Consider the following 20,770-nt stretch of genomic DNA (forward strand, 5'->3'; position numbering starts at 1 on the left):
GCTACCCACACATAAAACTAGAGAATTTTACCTCCAAAAGTAAAGATGCCACCACTAGGACAGAGAAGAGACTCCAGAGACATACATGTGCAAGCCATCACAAAAAGGTATCATTGTGTACACAAAATGTATCACAAAATGCAAAGTCAAAACCATTAGCTTACTGTTTTGTACTCCATAAGCTCCATCTGAAGTCGTGTGATCTCACTACGGAGCGCATTGATCTGCTGACTAGCTCTGTCCTGATTGACCATCACCTTGTTCTTGATATTTCTAGCTCGATTGGCATATTTCAGGGTATTTAAAGTTTCCATAAAATCTCTGTCTGAAGGGCTGACACATGCTATCATGATTGTTTGGCTGAAAGTTACAAAAAATAATTAGGTTTACAGACAAAAGCAAATAAAACACTGAAATAATCATTTTTAAATTCCCCCCTTTTGAATAATATCTCTCCTTCGAGATACCAAAAGATTGACATTACTAACTTAAAAATAAAAGCAAATTTATAAGCCCCAATGCTTTAAGACTATCTTTAGGAAAAAGATTTTGTTTACTTGGCTAAAATTGGGGAAAATTAATTTATATTATCCTTTTTTGACTCATAATACCATATACTCATAATACAAGTGCATATATTTATTTCTCACCTCTTTAAAAAAATTTTTGAAGCAATATACACAGAATAATTCTAAAATTGAATCTATCTATAATATGACATGTTGAAATTCAAAAATCATTGCTTTCATTATCTACTTAATATTTCAGGATTTTATTTATTTATTTATTATTTATTTTTGGCTGCTTTGGTTCTTCGTTGCTGTGCACGGGCTTTCTCTAGTTGTGGCGAGCCAGGGGCTACTCTTCCATGCGTGCACAGGCTTCTCATTGCAGTGGCTTCTCTCGTTGCGGAGCACGGGCTCTAGGCATAAGGGCTTCAGTAGTTGTAGCACGCGGGCTCAGTAGTTGTGGCATGAGGGCTCTAGAGCGCAGGTTCAGTAGTTGTGGCACATGGGTAGTTGCTCCACAGCATGTGGGATCTTCCCGGCCAAGGGCTCTAACCTGTGTCCCCTGCACTGGCAGACGGATTCTTAACCACTGTGCCCCCAGGGAAGTCCCTATTTTAGGATTTAAAAATTTTCCTTTTATTTAATCATTTGCATCCTGATTTTTTTATTTCAGCAAAAAATTTTACACAAAATCCTATCACCTGATAAAGAAAAGTATTTAGTATACCCATGTTTCACAATATGAAACGTCATTTGTGACTGAGTGGTCAAAGTTCGAGTTTCTGGCTAGATTACATAGGAAAAATGGGAAACATTATTTTATCGTCATGATGAATTGCATTACCAACCGAAGATTAGGATAATAAAATGCTTATTATTCCTAAGCTATTTCTGTCAATGAAAAAGACGTGGAGAGTCTAATGGGCACTTGCACACTAACAGTTAAGGAGCTAATTTACCCACCCTGGTAGGAAATTTACACCTATCAATTCTAATCTATAGCCTCCTAGCTTCCTGCTTCCACTCCTGCCTTCTCCCAATAATCTCAACACAGCACTCATAGTAACACTTTTATTTTCTTCTTATTTTTTTTTTAGTATTGTCAAACTTTATTTTTACTCATTTTAGATGTGTAGTAATGTCTCATTTTTTTAATTTTTAAAAGTTACTTTCCATTTACAGTTATTACAAAATTTTGGCTATATTCCTCATGTTGTACAATATATCCTTGAGCCTATCTTACATCCAATGGTTTGTACCTCCCACTCCCCCATCTCTATATTGCCCCTCCCTGCCACTGGTAACCACTAGTCTGTTCTCTATACCTGTGAGTCTGCTTCTTTTTTGTTATAGTCACAGTTTGTTGTATTTTTTAGATTCTACATATAAGTGATATCATACAGTATTTGTCTTTCTCTGTCTAACTTACTTCACTTAGCATAATGCCCTTCATAGCAACCCTTTTAAAAGGGGTCCCATTCCACCTATCTTTATTCCTTTGTGAACTCTTGCTCATCCTTATTTACCCTTACTTTTACTATTATTCAAGATTCAACTCAGAGATCATCTAGACCAAGAATCCAACCCTAAGTTTGGCTGTACTCTTTCTCTCTGCTTCCTCATACCCTTTGCATACCTCTTTTTTGTTGATTATGATTATATTGAAATTTTATAGATCCAAACTCTTAGATACTAAACTCCTAGAAGACAAGGATCATCAAATATTTTCTATTCATCAGACTACTTTGTACAACACAATATTTGGAACATATTAGGTCATTATTATTTGTTTGTGTTACTTGGAACATATAAGGTCCCTAATAATTGTTTGTATGTCATGTGTATATTATATTTATTTATTTGAAGTCAGAAGTTAAGATAATTCATTCATCTCTGTTGATGAAGATAAGGTAATCCAGTGAGTGACGATTATGGATACTGATTAGAGGATAGGACTACTCAAAATGTTATCCCCAGTCCAGTGCCAGTCTGGCAGATTCATGACAAGTATAGAAATTGAGAGTAAGCATTTTGGCAACTTTTACAACATTTGAGCTTGCTGTAATCAATGAACTCATTTTACTGAATAGAGTATAGACCAGTTCAAGTATTTTCAAACTCACATAATGGGACAAGCTGAGTATAGTCATGTTCAATATCAACCCACTACAACTGGGAAGTGGAAAGGAGGAGAACTCTCCCTTATTAAAAATATTTTGAGAAGTATTGGGATCAAGTGCTTAAGAAGAATAGTGAAATCAGGAATGAGAGGAGCTAAGACCTATTGTATAGTAAAAAGGTCACATATTAAAACACAAATGATACAAATTTCAAGAACAGTTATGTTTATGAAAAAAATTTTTTAATGAAAGTTGTTTATTTTTATATAAAATCATAACTCTGTCTTAAAGGAAACTATATAATTTAAATATATTAGGGGGTTCCCTGGTGGTCTGACAGTTAGGATTCAGCACTTTCACTGCTGTGGCCAGGGTTCAGTCCCTGGTTGGGGAACTGAGATCCCACAAGCCATGCGGTATGGCCAAAATAAACAAATAAATAAATAAAGTTATTTATCTTATATATTGTTATATCACATTATATTACACATTAGGGAGGAAATACATCACAATGTTAACAATAGTTACTTACAAGTAATAGAAATACAGTTGATTTTTATCATGTTTTATATTTTTCTGTATTTTTCTGAATTTTTGCTATAAACTTTTTAAAATGTTACATTAAACATTATAAATGTATAAAAGCCAGGTTGTTTTTTTAAAAAATTACCAAACTGTACACATAAATATATGCAGCTTGTTTCCACAAATATTTTTGATTTAATATTTCTTTTAAGAGAAATTTGTACAAACATCACAACATGAAGGAATTTTGTTTTCCAATGCTTATACAAAGTTTAATGCTTTTGAACTAGGCATTCAATCTCACAGTTTTAAGCAGGAATTGAGGGTCACTGAGAATAAGAGGCGTTACCACTAGATAGGAAATGGGTGAGGAACATCTGAGACTCTTTAGCTATAGCTTAGATAAAACTCAAGAGGAAGTCAAAACCCACAGTGCAAATATCTTAGATTGTTACAGGGCAAGCAAACTCTCAGAAATACTGAAGTATTCAAAAGTATTGACACTTGTAAGGGGAAGATGTTTACTATCTCTGCTTTGTTATAAGACAAAGCTGTATTATAAAGCTAAGAAATAAACACAGGAAAAGGCTACAATTTAGCAAACTTAAAAAATTTATATTTGGCTTAAAAAACAAAAATTGTTGTCCCGTTATAATAAGACCCAGATTGATATTGAAGGTCAGAATGAAAATATAGACCAGAAGTAAGAAATATGTAACAGTGGAAGCAATACAAAGGATATGCTAGAAGACAGATGAGTTAAGACAATGCCAATATTATATGAAAAGAAGGAATATAAAAATGATACTCTTAAATTCTATAAAACAAAACTTTATTTCTAAATCCATCCAATTTCAGACCTAAATAAATTTAACATTATCAAAAATCTTTGAATAATAGTCGTTCAAAAAGAAAGTTTGCAAGTTTAATTTTACAGCATCTAATTATCATTCTACAGCACCTAATGATCATTTTATAGCATCAGTAAACATGATGTTAGACCGTTGAAAACACTGTAAATAGATTCACTGTAGTGTGTAACTTGTTGAACTGTGCTATGATTGAATTTAAATGCCAAAAAAGTTACCACTTTTAAAGGCAACATTCTGATGCTTATAAAAAGGAATGCATTACCAAAAGAATACATTTAGCTGATGTAACATATCAGGATGATGCGAAGTACAGAAAAGGAGGAATATCAGTGGTTCTGGCAAAGTTAATAACCAACAATCACCCTATATTTCATTCAATTAACATTTTTAAATTTTTTCTCAAATATAAAAAAATGTTTAAATTTTAGGAGACTTTTAAAAGAAAATCAATAATATTTAAATTACTTTTTAATTACTTAGAAGACAGCATTTACTTTTCAACAAAATTTTATTAGGCATCAACTACGTGCCAAGCACTTAAAACTGAAACAGTGGTATAGAGAAAGAGCACATGCCAAGGATTTCATTTATAAGCTAAGTGACTGAATAAATTCCTTAACCTCTCTGGATTTCAATTTCCTTATTTATAAAAGAGGAATAATAACACCTACCTCAAGAGGTGTTATAAGAAATATGAGAAATAACAACATGCAAAAGCACTCACACATTTGAGGAACTTAATAATTATTAGTTCCTCATCCTATTAATTTGCTTTACAGTAAAAACAGTTCTTATAAATCACTTTACAAACGTATTTTAAAAATAATGAATAACTGAAATCAGGAATATGGAGCATAAACACTTATGCATACCTATTACCCCCAAGAGAATCCTGTAGTAGTCTTGTCAGCTTAGAATCTCTATAGGGAACATGCGTGGCCCTCTTGCTCCTGTCTCCCAATGCACTTATTACATTGCCAAGTGCCAACTAAAAGAAAGAGAGAGAAAAAAATTATAAAAATGTACTAATTATAACACTTTTAAATAATGAAACCTTATAGAAAATAATATGAAGCCATGGCAAAATTGAGAACATTTGTGTTTGGTTTTGTTTTACATTTGTATTTTCAAATGTAAAGTAAACTTGGGGCTTTCCACATAACTACTAAAAACTGACACCACTCAAAATTTAATGCCATATATATACCCATAATTCACAAATACTTAAACTTCTATGCAGAGATTCTCTTTAGAAATGGAAATGTTATAAGATTGATGACTTCTGACCATTCCTAGTATTACCAGAGCATCATGTTGTATACCCCACAAACTGTCAATTCATGTTGCAAACCCTTTTCCTCAACTCAATGAAGAAACAAATTGTTTGCTAGTTTAACAGTTTCATAAACTTTCTTTTTGTACTATAGCTTCCTCATGGGAAAACAAAATTTCCTTTAACCACAATAAAAATATCAGTATTGATATCTCTGAACATGGTATTCCTAATGCAAGCATAGCCGCACTTAGAAATTCAATGAATCTATGTGCTAAGCATCCAATATTTAAAAAACTAAGTCAAATTACAGAACTATTTAGTCACTCCTCCTGCCACCCCCTACTGCTTTTCCTACTGTCACTGAACCAGCACCTACAGCATAAGCATTTTCCTAAATGCTGGTCGCACTCGCCTTCAGTAATGCAAAACCATGTCTTTGTTAGAGCCAATGGATCCTGCAGCGAGTGCATCAGCATCACACTGTGTCTTAGTCCCCCTTTTCCAAAGTCTGCAATTTTAACCACTGGCCACACTGAATGAACCTCTACCATGTGTCTGAACATGCTTCAATAGCCTGAAGTGGAAAACAGAGCAATGGCTTTTGTCTTTTCCAGACAGCACAAATGTAACTACCACCATGATTTTATCACCTAAGAAATTCAAAACAATACACTAAGTCGAGGATCCTGGTCGCTCACTCCTTTTAACACATGTTCAACTATTTGGTGGGAGCATCAAGATGGGTAGTTGGGAAGGCTGGCTCTCTCTAATCAGTCTCAGTTGATAATTCCCCCACAGAAGGGTTGCAATCATATAAAAGTAAATATTGGGCAATAAACAAAAAAAATGACCGTATGCTTGGAGCCCCTGCTCTAGGAAGAAAGGGAGGGAAGCAAAGCAGAAAATACCTGTCCTGATGCTGTCAGCATCACAGAAATTTAGGATGCCATTACTTTTAAGCAGGAACAAAGAACCAACTTTTTAATGAAATCAATAGGAAGAAAAGATTTATTACATAAAAATTTGGTTCTAAAACGTTTTCTTCCATATAATAGAAGCTTTAGGCTAACTCAAACACAAGGTGTTTTCCAATCAAAAACACCACTAGATGGTATGGTATTAAAGTTAATTCCTAATACAATCTAGAAAAGTTCTCATTTTGAAACAATCATTACTAAAAAAACATTTGATTGTAATTTCCAAAATAAAGTCTGTCACATAATGTTAGCAAAAAAGCTACTTTGAAAGTCATCCCATAAAATGTTTAATATTAAAAGAGTGTTTGTGAGAAGAATTTTTAAATCATTTCTATTATATACATGCATAGATTATTTTATGCACACATCATAAAATTTAATCCAACTGAATTTTTACACATGAAGAAAATTTGCAATGTGAAAAGGAGAAAAAAGCTGACAGCCTGAGGAGATCAAAATTCAATGCATTACTCCTAAGTTTACAGCAACTTTCATTTCTCAGCTCAGTGCATGAAGGATTTCCACTTGGGTATTATGTATTACAAAAGGGAAAAGGACAATAAAATAGCCCTGTTATATTCACAGTACAAAGCCTTAGTCTTAGTCTTACAAGTCCACAGTTGATGGAAATGCCTTCTTTTGCCCTCTCGCCTGTAGCTCCAGTACGCTTCAGTCTTTCTGATCCTGCCAGATCAACAAAATGGAACTTTGCAGTCAGAGTTTCAAATTCATTCATCTGTGATGATTCAGAAATCACCTTATTATCAGTTGCACTTTCCTGCAATTGAGGAAAATAATTGAAAATATTTTATTAATGTGACACTAAATATCCTTCAATCCCACCTTGCCCTCAGTATACATATAGCCAAGTATAGGCATGTAGCCAAATAAATATAAGTACAAAAATGCCTGCTGCAATTAGAAGCTTAGACAAAGTTAGGTCAAAGATGTCAAAGCCTAACTGTTATCAACTGAGGCTTTGCCTGTGTTGAAGAGAAACTTGTAGCATATAGCCCTCAAAAGCAAAGGGTCCCAAGTAATGACATCCATTACCATATGGCCACAACATACTTTCTGGCTATTGCAGACATATATATTCAATTTTTAATTTTACATGGTTGGCCAGCTTTAGCTTAAACAAGATCAGGGACATCTCAATTGGAAAAGGAATGATTAAACAAACTAAATTTGGCACAAATGTTCTCTTTGAATATTTTCATGGATTTTACAGAAATGAAATCTGAAAGCTTAAAAAATTAGAACCAATAACTCACAGCATCTATTTGGGGACACATTCTGGTTTGACACAAGTGAATGGTAAAAATGGCATGTGAACGAGAGCTCTGAACATTCATTTGGGTACTAGCAGTGGTCCGGGATAAAGCACCCAGCTTCAAACACTGCATCATCTAGAAAAGGGAAAGAAAGAGGGGTTTTACTTGAACAATACTTAGACTAGGTCCATATAATCAGAAATCTGAGCTACTGGTTAAAATCTACCATATTAAAGGATGTGAAAGATAGATTTTCTTATTATTTTATTTACAGGCACTTTTTGAGCTGAACTTCTCAGTATAATAGTGGGGTTTTTTTTGTTTTTTTTTAAATAGGAGAAAATACTGAGATTCCACCGTTTGCCATTTGCTGACATTTGCAGCTTCTATTTCAAAACTATTACAGTAGAACACTTCGGAACAAACTAAGCAATAACTGGAATTACTCAGGCTCTTCTGTATCTTATTTTTTGTAACTTTTTTTTTTTTTGGCCACTCCACGTGGCTTGAGGATCTTTGTTCCCTGACCAGGGATTGAACCCAGCGCCATGGCAGTGAAAGTGTGGAGGCCTAACCACTGGCCTCGCAGGGAACTCCCCATTGTAACTTTTCTTAAGTCTCTCTTTAGGAGCCATGATACAGGCCTACGTATGTTACAGCAAAAAGTACAAAAGGACTGTGGCCTCATCCTTCACTTAAAATTATCTAACCCCCCCCCCCAAAAAAAAATTATCTAACCCTCTTTTTCTAGGTGTGAAAGAAAACTGTACATACAATGCCTTAGATTCTTTTGATGTTACAATAAATGCACTGACTTTATCATAACTGTTACGTTTTTAATAATAAAATCCTGGAAAAAAATGAAGAAGATTTTAATTCCATGTTACACTCAAGGATACAAATTTCATATCATGAGCAGCAGAGCTGACTATTAAATAAAGCCAAAAATGCTATATTTTTTTTCCTGTGGCCGTGCCACGCGGCTTGCAGGATCTTAGTTCCCCAACAAGGGATGGAACCCATGCCCCCTGCAGTGGAAGTGTGGAGCCCTAACCCCTGGACCACTAGGGAATTCCCCAAACATGCTCTATTTTAACTATAACATAAATGTCACCTCGGATTCTGTAATCACTGTACGTGTTGTGACGCCCACGGTATAAATTCCTCCGGCTGAATCTTCATGAATCTTTATATTTGATTTTTTATTTTTTGCATCAATATCACGAGTGGTATCAAATAAGTCAAGAACCTCTTCGTTATACAGCTAACAAAAAGAAATATTATAAGTTTAATGTTAGCAGAAATTGCCTCATGGCTGTAATAACACATATTGCATGTTATCTTTCAAACATATCTTAAAAGTTCTTCCAAATACATATATTTCTTCAAAATAAAACATAAAAATGATCACAAATACAAACAAATACCAGATTTCTTTACAAGAGTAAGAACAGTAAAAGACCTAATCATGACTAATGAGTTAAAGACTAGCTAAAATCATCCACTAATCCTTTGCAAGAGATAAATAAATATAAATACAAGCAAATACTAAAAAAATATGTATCAAATGTAAACAAATCCTAAGCTTAGGGAAGTTCTTAATAATTTTTACTACTTGAACTAAAAATATATTTTCTTTTGCCCTACAACCCTTCTTAGTGTACCTAAAAATAAATAGTATTTTTGCAGGGTCAGCAATATAGTTTCTGTATCAATAGAGGCTGACAAGATTGTGCTACCACCTTAGAAGAGGATACATACAACTATTTTTCTATCAATATGCTTAGAGTCACAATTCCTAATAACATTTGGAGGGAGAAGGGGAAGACTGAAGACATTGTTTCTTTCCTTTTTCCATCACTAGTTACCTTTCTTTTGGTAGAAACACATAATTATATTCTTGGTTTTTACTAAATTGGAATGTCCATTAAAACCAGCAGTAAGATAGCTGATGTTAATCTGAATTAAGTTTTCTATTTTATGCTATATAATGCTGAATAAAATGTTTCATCGATTATCAAAATGATTAGCTCTGGTGATCGAGATTACAATTAGACTAGAACACTCTTTGGACCACGTATACAGAATTATAATGGCACTGTCCACCCAAGTGTAACACTGCTCAAATCCTAGATGTCCTCTTACTGGTATGTCCCTCCCACCAGCCTAGACTGCCCTAAATCCATACCTGCCCCAACCTTTGCACATTGCATCAAAACATCTGCCTATCCTTGTAGGAATACCAGCTTCTGCCACCAGATTAGTGCTACAGCATCAATCCTATTATTCCTCACAATCTCCCCCTCCCTTTTGGTCTCAGTCACTGTGTTCCCAGTACTTTGTGAGCCTGCCTACATTACAACAGTAATTCTTGGATAAAGAAAAAATCTGAAATAAACAATATTAATTGTTTTACTCTGTGGACACTGGTCAAATGTTTATAATCTTAAATGCCAACAAGTAAGGAATACTTATAACCTATTATCTCTTGTTGTTATCACCTATAACCTAATGCTAATTTAGTCAACATTTACTGAACACTATATGCCAAGCACTAAAATGGAAGCGGGAGTATAAAATCATAGGGCTATGTTCTTAAGAATAAGATTTAAAGGAAACTAATGACACAATTAGACTATTACCTCTAAGAATTGGGCATTCACTTTAAAATCTGGAGGAGGAAGTCCATTTTTAATGGAAGTGTGTTTTTTTTCTTCGATACTCTTGAAAAGGTGTTTAACAGCACGAGAAATAATACCCTGTTCTTCCTCAATGATGTTAACATCAAATCCTGTTCCCATTGTGTATGTTTTGCCAGCTCCAGTCTGAATAAAAGAACAGAGAAAAATGGATGCTTGATCTTAATAACATAATCTCAAGTGACAGAAGTGAAAGTGCAACTGAATTGACACTTCTGAAAAGTTACAGCTTCTATGAAAATAATTTGGTACTTACTTGTCCATAAGCAAAAACTGTAGCATTATATCCTTCAAAACAACCTTCAATTAGTTTTTCTATACACTGAGTGTAGATCTGCTCTTGCTGGGAGTCAATGTCAAACACATAATCAAAAGTGAAAGCTTTATCTTTGCCTAGGAAGACCTGAGGTTCTCCTGGTGTGACAGATGTACAAATATGGCAACCTTCAATCCTTTCTTTGGCAAGCTGAGGTCTTATTCTGTGAGAAAAAAAATCAGGAAAAAATTTTTAAAAATAACACAAAATAAATGGAAAAAAAACTGAAGAAGTAGGATTTTGAAATTCCTAGCAAATCTTTTAAAATCACTAATGTAATCTAGTACTTACCCCTTGAGTTGAAAAGTTTAAATAAGTTAAATTATACTGTCAATTTCAATATGAGTTACTTAATCCCCCCAAAAAATCATGAACAAGAATAAAATTAATCTTAAAATTAAATATTTTTGTGGGTGAATACCTTTCCTCAACTCTATAAAAGACTCAGTTAAATAAATTAAACTACCAAAATGCTATTTGTTGTTATCTTTATTTTAGATTTCTTCTCTTTATTTCCAGAGAGAATGATATCCAAAAATGAGAAATTAAGTACATGGTATTTATCTTGATACCCTTGACTCACCTTTTTTGCAAACTCTTCACTAATGGTTCCCAAACTTATTTGACCATAAACTTCTGTTAGCTTAACATGTTTAAGCATAATCACACAACATACAATATGAATGAATATATATATTCATTTGTAAATATATGCATGTACTATATTGATTTGTCATATATTATGACATACACAAAAGCAGAATTGTGAAAATAAAGAAATTAAAAATAAAAACAGAGGCTTCCCTGGTGGCACAGTGGTTGAGAATCTGCCTGCCAATGCAGGGGACACGGGTTCAAGCCCTGGTCTGGGAGGATCCCACATGCCGCGGAGCAACTAGGCCGGTGAGCCACAACTACTGAGCCTATGCATCTGGAGCCTGTGCTCCGCAACAAGAGAGGCCGTGATGGTGAGAGGCCCACGCACCGCAATAAAGAGTGGCCCCCGCTTGCCACAACTAGAGAAAGCCCTCGCACAGAAACGAAGACGCAACACAGCAAAAATAAATAAATTAATTAATAAACCCCTACCCCCAACATCTTCTTAAAAAACAAACAAAAAAAAAAATAAATAAATAATAAAAACAAATAAAACTTCTAATATGTTCTCTCCAAAACCACCGAATCATCATTTACATCTCCTAGGGTGTCCTTTGTCCACTTGGAAGACCACAGCACTATACCTGCCCTACACCCAACCCTCATCTACTTCAGATTCTAGGGCCTTCCTCTTTTGCCTTATCTTCCTGATTTCAAGGCCTGTTTTTCAAAGAAGGAAAGTAAATATGGTGATATGTTACTAACAGAACAAAGCAAAATCTGGCCCTATTCTACTCACTCCATAAGCAGGACCATCCTAGACATACACGTCACTGACTTAACGGTACTTAGGTTCTTTAGAGGTTCCTATTTGCCATGGAGAAGGAGAAGCAGTTTAGGGAAGAAAGCAAAGACAACCAGTAATGGAAAATATAAAACAATACAGAGAGAAAATAGAAAGGATTTTAAAGGGATCTTATTTTCTGAGATACAGAAACAGAGATCTATAGAAGTGGAACAAGTTCATCTATTTGTTAGAGATAAAGCTAAGCCTAAGTCCAGATCACTCGAGTTTTAACCCATGCCAGTTCTTCAGGGTGGAAGGTCAATGGAAGGATAGGAAAGGCAATACTGAGAAGTGACTGAATTTCTGTAACCCTGGTTATCTTAAACAGCATTCTGTACTAGCAAAGAATTGTTAAGTAAAGAATATATTTATTTATGCAATTTTCCCTTCTGTGATAATGATGTTTTCCTTCCATAAAGTCTTCAACTTCATTTATTTGTTTTAATGGAATGCAATAATCAACATGGAGCTGGCTAGGTACTTCAGAAAGAGTGATGAAGTGGCCTTTAGGAGACTTGGATGCTACTACTTCTCTCACTCCACAGATATCATGTGGTCTTCTCTCAGAGTTCCAATTTCCTCACCTGTTGACAGAAACTATCATTTCCAAGGTTCCTTTCAGATCTAACACTGAGAGAAGAACACTATATTACAAAATGGGAGGAGGAAAATAATATTTATATACTGTTATAAAGATAAAATATTATAACAAGTAAAACAAATGGGTTTCTTACAAGAAGCTACATCCATGGACTCTAAAAACAGCCCATAGTAGTAAGCAGCTTTGGCCTTCTGGCTCCACATTTTCTTGATGAGTGGTCTTTCTCAAAGTTAATATTCCCTTCTTCCCAAACTTCCCTTCTCCTTTCTCACTTCATCCATTCATGGGGATAAAAATCATAAATCCATCCTACTCAGGAAAGTCATGGGGAGAAGACCAAATCCCCCATCCTCCTTGGAAGAATCACCATCCTGTCTGTTGGCAAGCTAGAAACAAGAGAGTCAACCTCAGTTATTCCCTCTTCCCTATTCCATCCACCTAATCTATCTCTAAGAACTATTAATTATCTTGGAAATAGCACATCATTTTCTTTCCTTCCTCATCAAAACCACCCTAATCAAGCTACCATTATCTCTTACTTGGATTACTGCAAAAGTCTCATCACCAGTCAGCCTGCATCAAATCTTGCCCCCACCAATCTGTTCCACAGATTGCAATATCAGTGATACTTGTAAAATACGAAGTTGATCACTACCTTGCCTAAAACCCTTTAGTAATCCTTAAATCGCTCTACAATCTCCTCTTGCCATGCTCCATCTTTGCATCAAAGGACTTTAGTTAGTGATGGTGGTGGTGGTGATGGTTCATTTTTAACAAGTTTCACTAACAAAGTGTGCTCTCTCTAGCCTCTATGCCTTCAAATATGCTTTCTCTTCTCCTGGACACTCCTCCTTCTCAATTCGCAACTCCTTTTCCAGCCTGAACATCTCATGTTTTCGACCTCTGTTTAGATTTCACTCCTTTCAGAAGCTCTCATCTAACTCTGTGCATTCCACCATAAAGTCATATCTGAGCCCAGGCTGTTCTGTCTCCTGAAAGCTACCTCATTTACACCAGGATTCTGCTCTCTCCCTGATTTATAGCTGCACTGTGAAGTTTAATAAATTCCATGTAATAATAAAGAAAAACATAAAAGCAACTATCTAAATGAAAATTACAACTGTTTGAAATCAGTGCCTCATTAATTTTAAGTAAACGATTATAACCATGGGCTATTAAAATACTAAGCTAATTTATTTGGCTATTAAAATACTTTAAATTTAATTTCTACATAAAGAATAAGTACTATTTGAATTGCAGATATGACAGCCAATTTTAGAATGCCAATGTCACTCAGAACTTAATATCCTAACCTCTAAGGAGGAGTGCATTTGAAAGACGGGTGATATGCAATCACACCATCTGCATGGGTGGGGAGACAAAGTAGCTTTGAAAACCAACAAGATGGGTGGAACCCTTTTCTACTGGATGCAGGCAAGGGCAATTTCCCAGCAGGACTAAGAAATTCCCACCTAGGAGGGGATGGTCTCTGGCACATGCAGATAATTGGAAGCTGACTACACTTCAAAGTTTAGAGATATATTCACAGTCTCAACTCCTCTTCAAAAATTCAGATTTTAAACTCTCCAAATCCTTAAATTTATACTAAAATCAAGAATTCTCAGATGAATTCTTAACCCAAGCCAATTAACCTGCTTTAATGATGTAAAGAGTTTGAAATGTACATAGTTACAAACTTCAATTTAAAAACTATAATTTGATGTTATATATAGACAAAATATAACAACCTCCCGGGAAAAAGAAGACTAAAACTAAAATCTGACATTTATTACTTTAAAAATTTAGAAATATCCTCTTTCTTAGTATTTTTATATAAAAATAAGAACATTAAACATACTCATCTAGGGCTTCCCTGGTGGCGCAGTGGCTGAGAGTCCGCCTGCCAATGCAGGGGACACGGGTTCGTACCCTGGTCCGGGAAGATCCCATGTGCAACAGAGTGGCTAGGCCCGTGAGTCATGGCCGCTGAGCCTACACGTCCGGAGCCTGTGCTCCGCAACGGGAGAGGCCACAACAGTAAGAGGCCCGCGTACCGCAAAAAAGAAAACAAAAAACTAAAAACAAAAACATACTGATCTAATCCCAACACTAAGAAATAATGAGGTTAACATTTCAGTTAACACTAAGAAATAGTAACAAAGCCTTGCAGGCTTTTAAAAATGTGTAATCATACAACTAGATATATTTGAAAGTACTTCTTAAAGAAAAACAATTATGCATAAAACTTATGTCATAAATATTCAGGATAAGATATTCTAATATTACACAGCAGTATTATATTATAAAAGCCAATAACAATGTGGGTTCTATCTACAATAGTAATTTGCTAATGGAGATGGGTTTTTTTTAAAACGTTACAATGGAAATGGATGTAGGTAAGATGAGGCTGCTATGGAAAATAGTGACAGTTCCACTAGATAATGTGCTTTTTTCCTTAGCATAAGGTATGTAACCTTTTATCCTTTGTGGGCCATTGACCAATAGGGTGGGATCTGAAAGGGAAAACCCATGAAGAGTCATACAGAAATAAATGTAATTTGTTATAACTAGTTTCAGAAGGTTGAAGGTTTGAAACAGAATATGATACAAACTGTCAATTATTCAGATTTAAGATAAAAGGACATGAACAAATGTTGTATCCATTTTCTGAATCTTTCCATCAGCAAAAAGCAGCCATTTTGCTTCTGTTCTCACACTCTATTAAAACTGCTTGGACAGAAGGCACCAATGACCTTTTTATTTCCAAATACAATGGACCCTTCTCAGTCTTCATCCTACGTGACACATTTGATCCTATTTACAACTTGTAGGGGAGGGAAAAACTTCTTCCTTCTATCCTTCTACATTCTCCTGTTTCGGACCTTGTTAATTAGATTGACAAGGCAGATTAACAAAATAAAGACAAATAGAAGTCTATTAGCTCACATACCAGGCATACACATGGGAATATTCAGTGATGAGTAAATGACAGAGTGGTTACAACTTGGATTTATATAGCATCTTAACAAAAAGAAGAAGGGGGCTTCCCTGGTGGCGCAGTGGTTGGGAGTCCGCCTGCCGATGCAGGGGACACGGGTTCGTGACCCGGTCCGGGAGGATCCCACATGCTGTGCAGCGGCTGGGCCCGTGAGCCATGGCCGCTGGGTCTGCGTGTCTGGAGCCTGTGCTCTGCAACGGGAGAGGCCACAACAGTGAGGGGCCCGCGTACCACAAAAAAAAAAAAAAAAAAGAAGGACTTTGAGTTTCTAGGACAGCAAATTGTGAGAATATAAATATATGTAGGAACGAATGGAAGATAGGGGCTAATTAAATAAGGTTTGCTGTGTAGGATACTTTCATGCAGTCTCTGGTAATTAACTCCTGTCCTTTCTGGTAGAGAACAGAGGCAGAATACCTTTATAAAAGCTATGGACTCTTAGCCAAATCTCTGCATCTTTTTTTCTTTATATATATATATATTTATTAGTTTCTGCTTTATAACAAAGTGAATCAGTCATACATATACATCTGTTCCCATATCCCTTCCCTCTTGTGTCTCCCTCCCTCCCACCCTCCCTATCCCACCCCTCCAGGCGGTCACAAAGCACCGAGCTGATCTCCCTGTGCTATGCGGCTGCTTCCCACTATCTATCTACCTTACCTTTGGTCGTGTATATGTGTCCATGCCTCTCTCTCGCTTTGTCACAGCTTACCCTTCCGCCTCCCCATATCCTCAAGTCCATTCTCAAGTAGGTCTGTGTCTTTATTCCTGTTTTACCCCTAGGTTCTTCATGACATTTTTTTTCTTAAATTCCATATATATGTGTTAGCATACAGTAATTGTCTTTCTCTTTCTGACATACTTCACTCTGTATGACAGACTCTAGGTCTATCCACCTCATTACAAATAGTTCAATTTCATTTCTTTTTATGGCTGAGTAGTACTCCATTGTATATATGTGCCACAGCTTCTTTATCCATTCATCCGATGATGGACACTTAGGTTGTTTCCAGCTCCGGGCTATTGTGAATAGAGCTGCAATGAACATTTTGGTACATGACTCTTTCTGAATTATGGTTTTCTCAGGGTATATGCCTAGCAGTGGGATTGCTGGGTCATATGGTAGTTCTATTTGTAGTTTTTTAAGGAACCTCCATACTGTTCTCCATAGTGGCTGTACCAATTCACATTCCCACCAGCAGTGCAAGAGTGTTCCCTTTTCTCCACACACTCTCCAGCATTTATTGTTTCTAGATTTTTTGATGATGGCCATTCTGACTGGTGTGAGATGATATCTCATTGTAGTTTTGATATGTATTTCTCTAATGATTAATGATGTTGAGCATTCTTTCATGTGTTTCTTGGCAGTCTGTACATCTTCTTTGGAGAAGTGTCTGTTCAGCTCTTCTGCCCATTTTTGGATTGGGTTGTTTGTTTTTCTGCTACTGAGCTGCATGAGCTGCTTATAAATTTTGGAGATTAATCCTTTGTCAGTTGCTTCATTTGCAAATATTTTCTCCCATTCTGAGGGTTGTCTTTTGGTCTTGTTTATGGTTTCCTTTGCTGTGCAAAAGCTTTGAAGTTTCATTAGGTCCCATTTGTTTATTTGTTTTTATTTCCATTTCTCTAGGAGGTGGGACCAAAAGGATCTTGCTGTGGTTTATGTCATAGAGTGTTTGTTCTGCCTATGTTTTCCTCTAAAAGTTTCATAGTTTCTGGCCTTACATTTAGGTCTTTAATACATTTTGAGCTTATTTTTGTGTATGGTGTTAGGGAATGATCTAATCTCATATTTTTACATGTCCCTGTCCAGTTTTCCCAGCACCACTTATTGAAGAGGCTGTCCTTTCTCCACTGTACATTCCTGCCTCCTTTATCAAAGATAAGTTGACCGTATGTGCGTGGGTTTATCTCTGGGCTTTCTATCCTGTTCCATTGATCTATCTTTCTGTTTTTGTGCCACTACCACACTGTCTTGATTACTGTAGCTTTGTAGTATAGTCTGAAGTCAGGGAGTCTGATTCCTCCAGCTCCGTTTTTCGCTCTCAAGATTGCTTTGGCTATTCAGGGTCTTTTGTGTTTCCAAACAAATTTTGAAATTTTTTGTTCTACTTCTGTGAAAAATGCCAGTGGTAGTTTGATAGGGATTGCATTGAATCAGTAGATTGCTTTGGGTAGTAGAGTCATTTTCACAATATTGATTCTTCCAATCCAGGAACATGGTATATCTCTCCATCTATTTGTATCATCTTTAATTTCTTTCATCAGTGTCTTATAATTTTCTGCATATAGGTCTTTTGTCTCCTTAGGTAGGTTTATTCCTAGATATTTTATTCTTTTTGTTGCAGTGGCAAATGGGAGCGTTCTCTTGATTTCACTTTCAGATTTTTCATCATTAGTGTACAGGAATGCCAGAGATTTCTGTGCATTAATTTTGTATCCTGCTACTTTACCAAATTCATTGATTAGCTCTAGTAGTTTTCTGGTAGCATCTTTAGGATTCTCTATGTATAGTATCATGTCATCTGCAAACAGTGACAGCTTTACTTCTTCTTTTCCAATTTGGATTCCTTTTATTTCCTTTTCTTCTGTGATTGCTGTGGCTAAAACTTCCAAAACTATGTTGAATAAGAGTGGTGAGAGTGGGCAGCCTTGTCTTGTTCCTGATCTTCGTGGAAATGGTTTCAGTTTTTCACCATTGAGGACGATGTTGGCTGTGGGTTTGTCATATATGGCCTTTATTATGTTGAGGAAAGTTCCCTCTATGCCTACTTTCTGCAGGGTTTTTATCATAAATGGGTGTTGAATTTTGTCAAAAGCTTTCTCTTCATCTACTGAGATGATCATATGGTTTTTCTCCTTCAATTTGGTAATATGGTGTATCACGTTGATTGATTTGCGTATATTGAAGAATCCTTGCATTCCTGGAATAAACCCCACTTGATCATGGTGTATGATCCTTTTAATGTGCTATTGGATTCTGTTTGCTAGTATTTTGTTGAGGATTTTTGCATCTATGTTCATCAGTGATATTGGCCTGTAGTTTTCTTTCTTTGTGACATCCTTGTCTGGTTTTGTTATCAAGGTGATGGTGGCCTCGTAGAATAAGTTTGGGAGTGTTCCTCTCTCTGCTATATTTTGGAAGAGTTTGAGAAGGATAGGTGTTAGCTCTTCTCTAAATGTTTGATAGAATTCGCCTGTGAAGCCATCTGACCTGGGCTTTTGTTTGTTGGAAGATTTTTAATCACAGTTTCAATTTCAGTGCTTGTGATTGGTCTGTTCATATTTTCTATTTCTTCCTGATTCAGTCTTGGCAGGTTGTGCATTTCTAAGAATTTGTCCATTTCTTCCAGGTTGTCCATTTTATTGGCATACAGTTGCGTGTATTAATCTCTCATGATCTTTTGTATTTCTGCAGTGTCAGTTGTTTCTTCTCCTTTTTCATGTCTAATTCTATTGATTTGAGTCTTCTCCCTTATTTTCTTGATGAGTCTGGCTAATGGTTTATCAATTTTGTTTATCTTCTCAAAGAACCAGCTTTTAGTTTTATTGATCTTTGCTATCGTTTCCTTCATTTCTTTTTCATTTATTTCTGATCTGATCTTTATGATTTCTTTCCTTCTGCTAACTTTGGGGGATTTTTGTTCTTCTTTCTCTAATTGCTTTAGGTGAAGGGCCAGGTTGTTTACTTGAGATGTTTCCTGTTTCTTAAGGTGGGATTGTATTGCTATAAACTTCCCTCTTAGAACTGCCTTTGCTGCGTCCCATAGGTTTTGGGTCATTGTGTCTCCATTGTCATTTGTTTCTAGGTATTTTTTTATTTCCTCTTTCATTTCTTCAGTGATCACTTTGTTATTAAGTAGTGTATTGTTTAGCCTCCATGTGTTTCTATTTTTCACCGATCTTTTCCTGTAATTGATGTCTAGTCTCATAGCATTGTGGTCGGAAAAGTTACTTGATACAATTTCAATTTTCTTAAATTTACCAAGGCTTGATTTGTGACCCAAGATATGATCTATCCTGGAGGATGTTCCATGAGCACTTGAGAAAAATGTGTATTCTGTTGCTTTTGGATGGAATGTCCTATAAATATCAATTAAGTCCATCTTGTTTAATGTATCATTTAAAGCTTGTGTTTCCTTATTTATTTTCATTTTGGATGATCTGTCCATTGGTGAAAGTGGGGTGTTAAAGTCCCCTACCATGAGTGTGTTACTGTCGATTTCCCCTTTTATGGCTGTTAGTATTTGCCTTATGTATTGAGGTGCTCCTATGTTGGCTTCATAAATATTTACAATTGTTATATCTTCTTCTTGGATCGATCCCTTGATCATTATGTAGTGTCCTTCTTTGTCTCTTTTAATAGTCTTTATTTTAAAGTCTATTTTGTCTGATATAAGAATTGCTACTCCAACTTTCTTTTGATTTCCATTTGCATGGAATATCTTTTTCCACCCCCTTACTTTCAATCTGTATGTGTCTCTAGGTCTGAAGTGGGTCTCTTGTAGACAGCATATATATGGGTCTTATTTTTGTATCCATTCCGCTAATCTGTGTCTTTTGGTGGGAGCATTTAGTCCATTTACATTTAAGGTAATTATCGATATGTATGTTCCTATTCCCATTTCCTTAACTGTTTTGGGTTCGTTATTGTAGGTATTTTCCTTCTGTTGTGTTTCTTGCCTAGAGAAGTTCCTTTAGTATTTGTTGTAAAGCTGGTTTGGTGGTGCTGAACTCTCTCAGCTTTTGCTTGTCTGTAAAGGTTTTAATTTCTCCATCAAATCTGAATGAGATCCTTGCTGGGTAGAGTAATCTTGGTTGCAGGTTTTTCTCCTTCATCACTTTAAATATGTCCTGCCACTCCCTTCTGGCTTGTAGAGTTTCTGTTGAGAGATCAGCTGTTTACCTGGTGGGGATTCCCTTGTGTGTTATTTGTTGTTTTTCCCTTGCTGCTTTTAATATGTTTTCTTTGTGTTTAATTTTTGACAGTTTGATTAATATGTGTCTTGGCGTATTTCTCCTTGGATTTATTCTGTATGGGAGTCTCTGTGCCTCCTGGAATTGATTAACTATTTCCTTTCCCATATTAGGGAAGTTTTCAACTATAATCTCTTCAAATATTTTCTCAGTCCCTTTCTTTTTCTCTTCTTCTTCTG

General features: G+C 35.7%; 1 protein-coding gene across 1 annotated transcript in view; it reads right to left on the bottom strand.

Annotated features, from left to right (window-relative positions):
- KIF21A (kinesin family member 21A) overlaps positions 1-20,770 on the bottom strand; it is a gene marked incomplete at both ends in the record, with an annotated part of 166,022 nt that overhangs the window by 65,571 nt on the left and 79,681 nt on the right. The window contains 7 exons of the mRNA XM_079715363.1: positions 165-360; positions 4,899-5,014; positions 6,890-7,057; positions 7,554-7,688; positions 8,668-8,817; positions 10,196-10,378; positions 10,509-10,731. Coding sequence (XP_079571489.1) covers positions 165-360; positions 4,899-5,014; positions 6,890-7,057; positions 7,554-7,688; positions 8,668-8,817; positions 10,196-10,378; positions 10,509-10,731 — 1,171 coding nt within the window. The remainder of the gene's footprint in view (positions 1-164; positions 361-4,898; positions 5,015-6,889; positions 7,058-7,553; positions 7,689-8,667; positions 8,818-10,195; positions 10,379-10,508; positions 10,732-20,770) is intronic.

This window comes from Hyperoodon ampullatus (assembly GCF_949752795.1).
Source record: "Hyperoodon ampullatus genome assembly, chromosome: 11".
Taxonomy (NCBI): Eukaryota; Metazoa; Chordata; class Mammalia; order Artiodactyla; family Ziphiidae; genus Hyperoodon; species Hyperoodon ampullatus.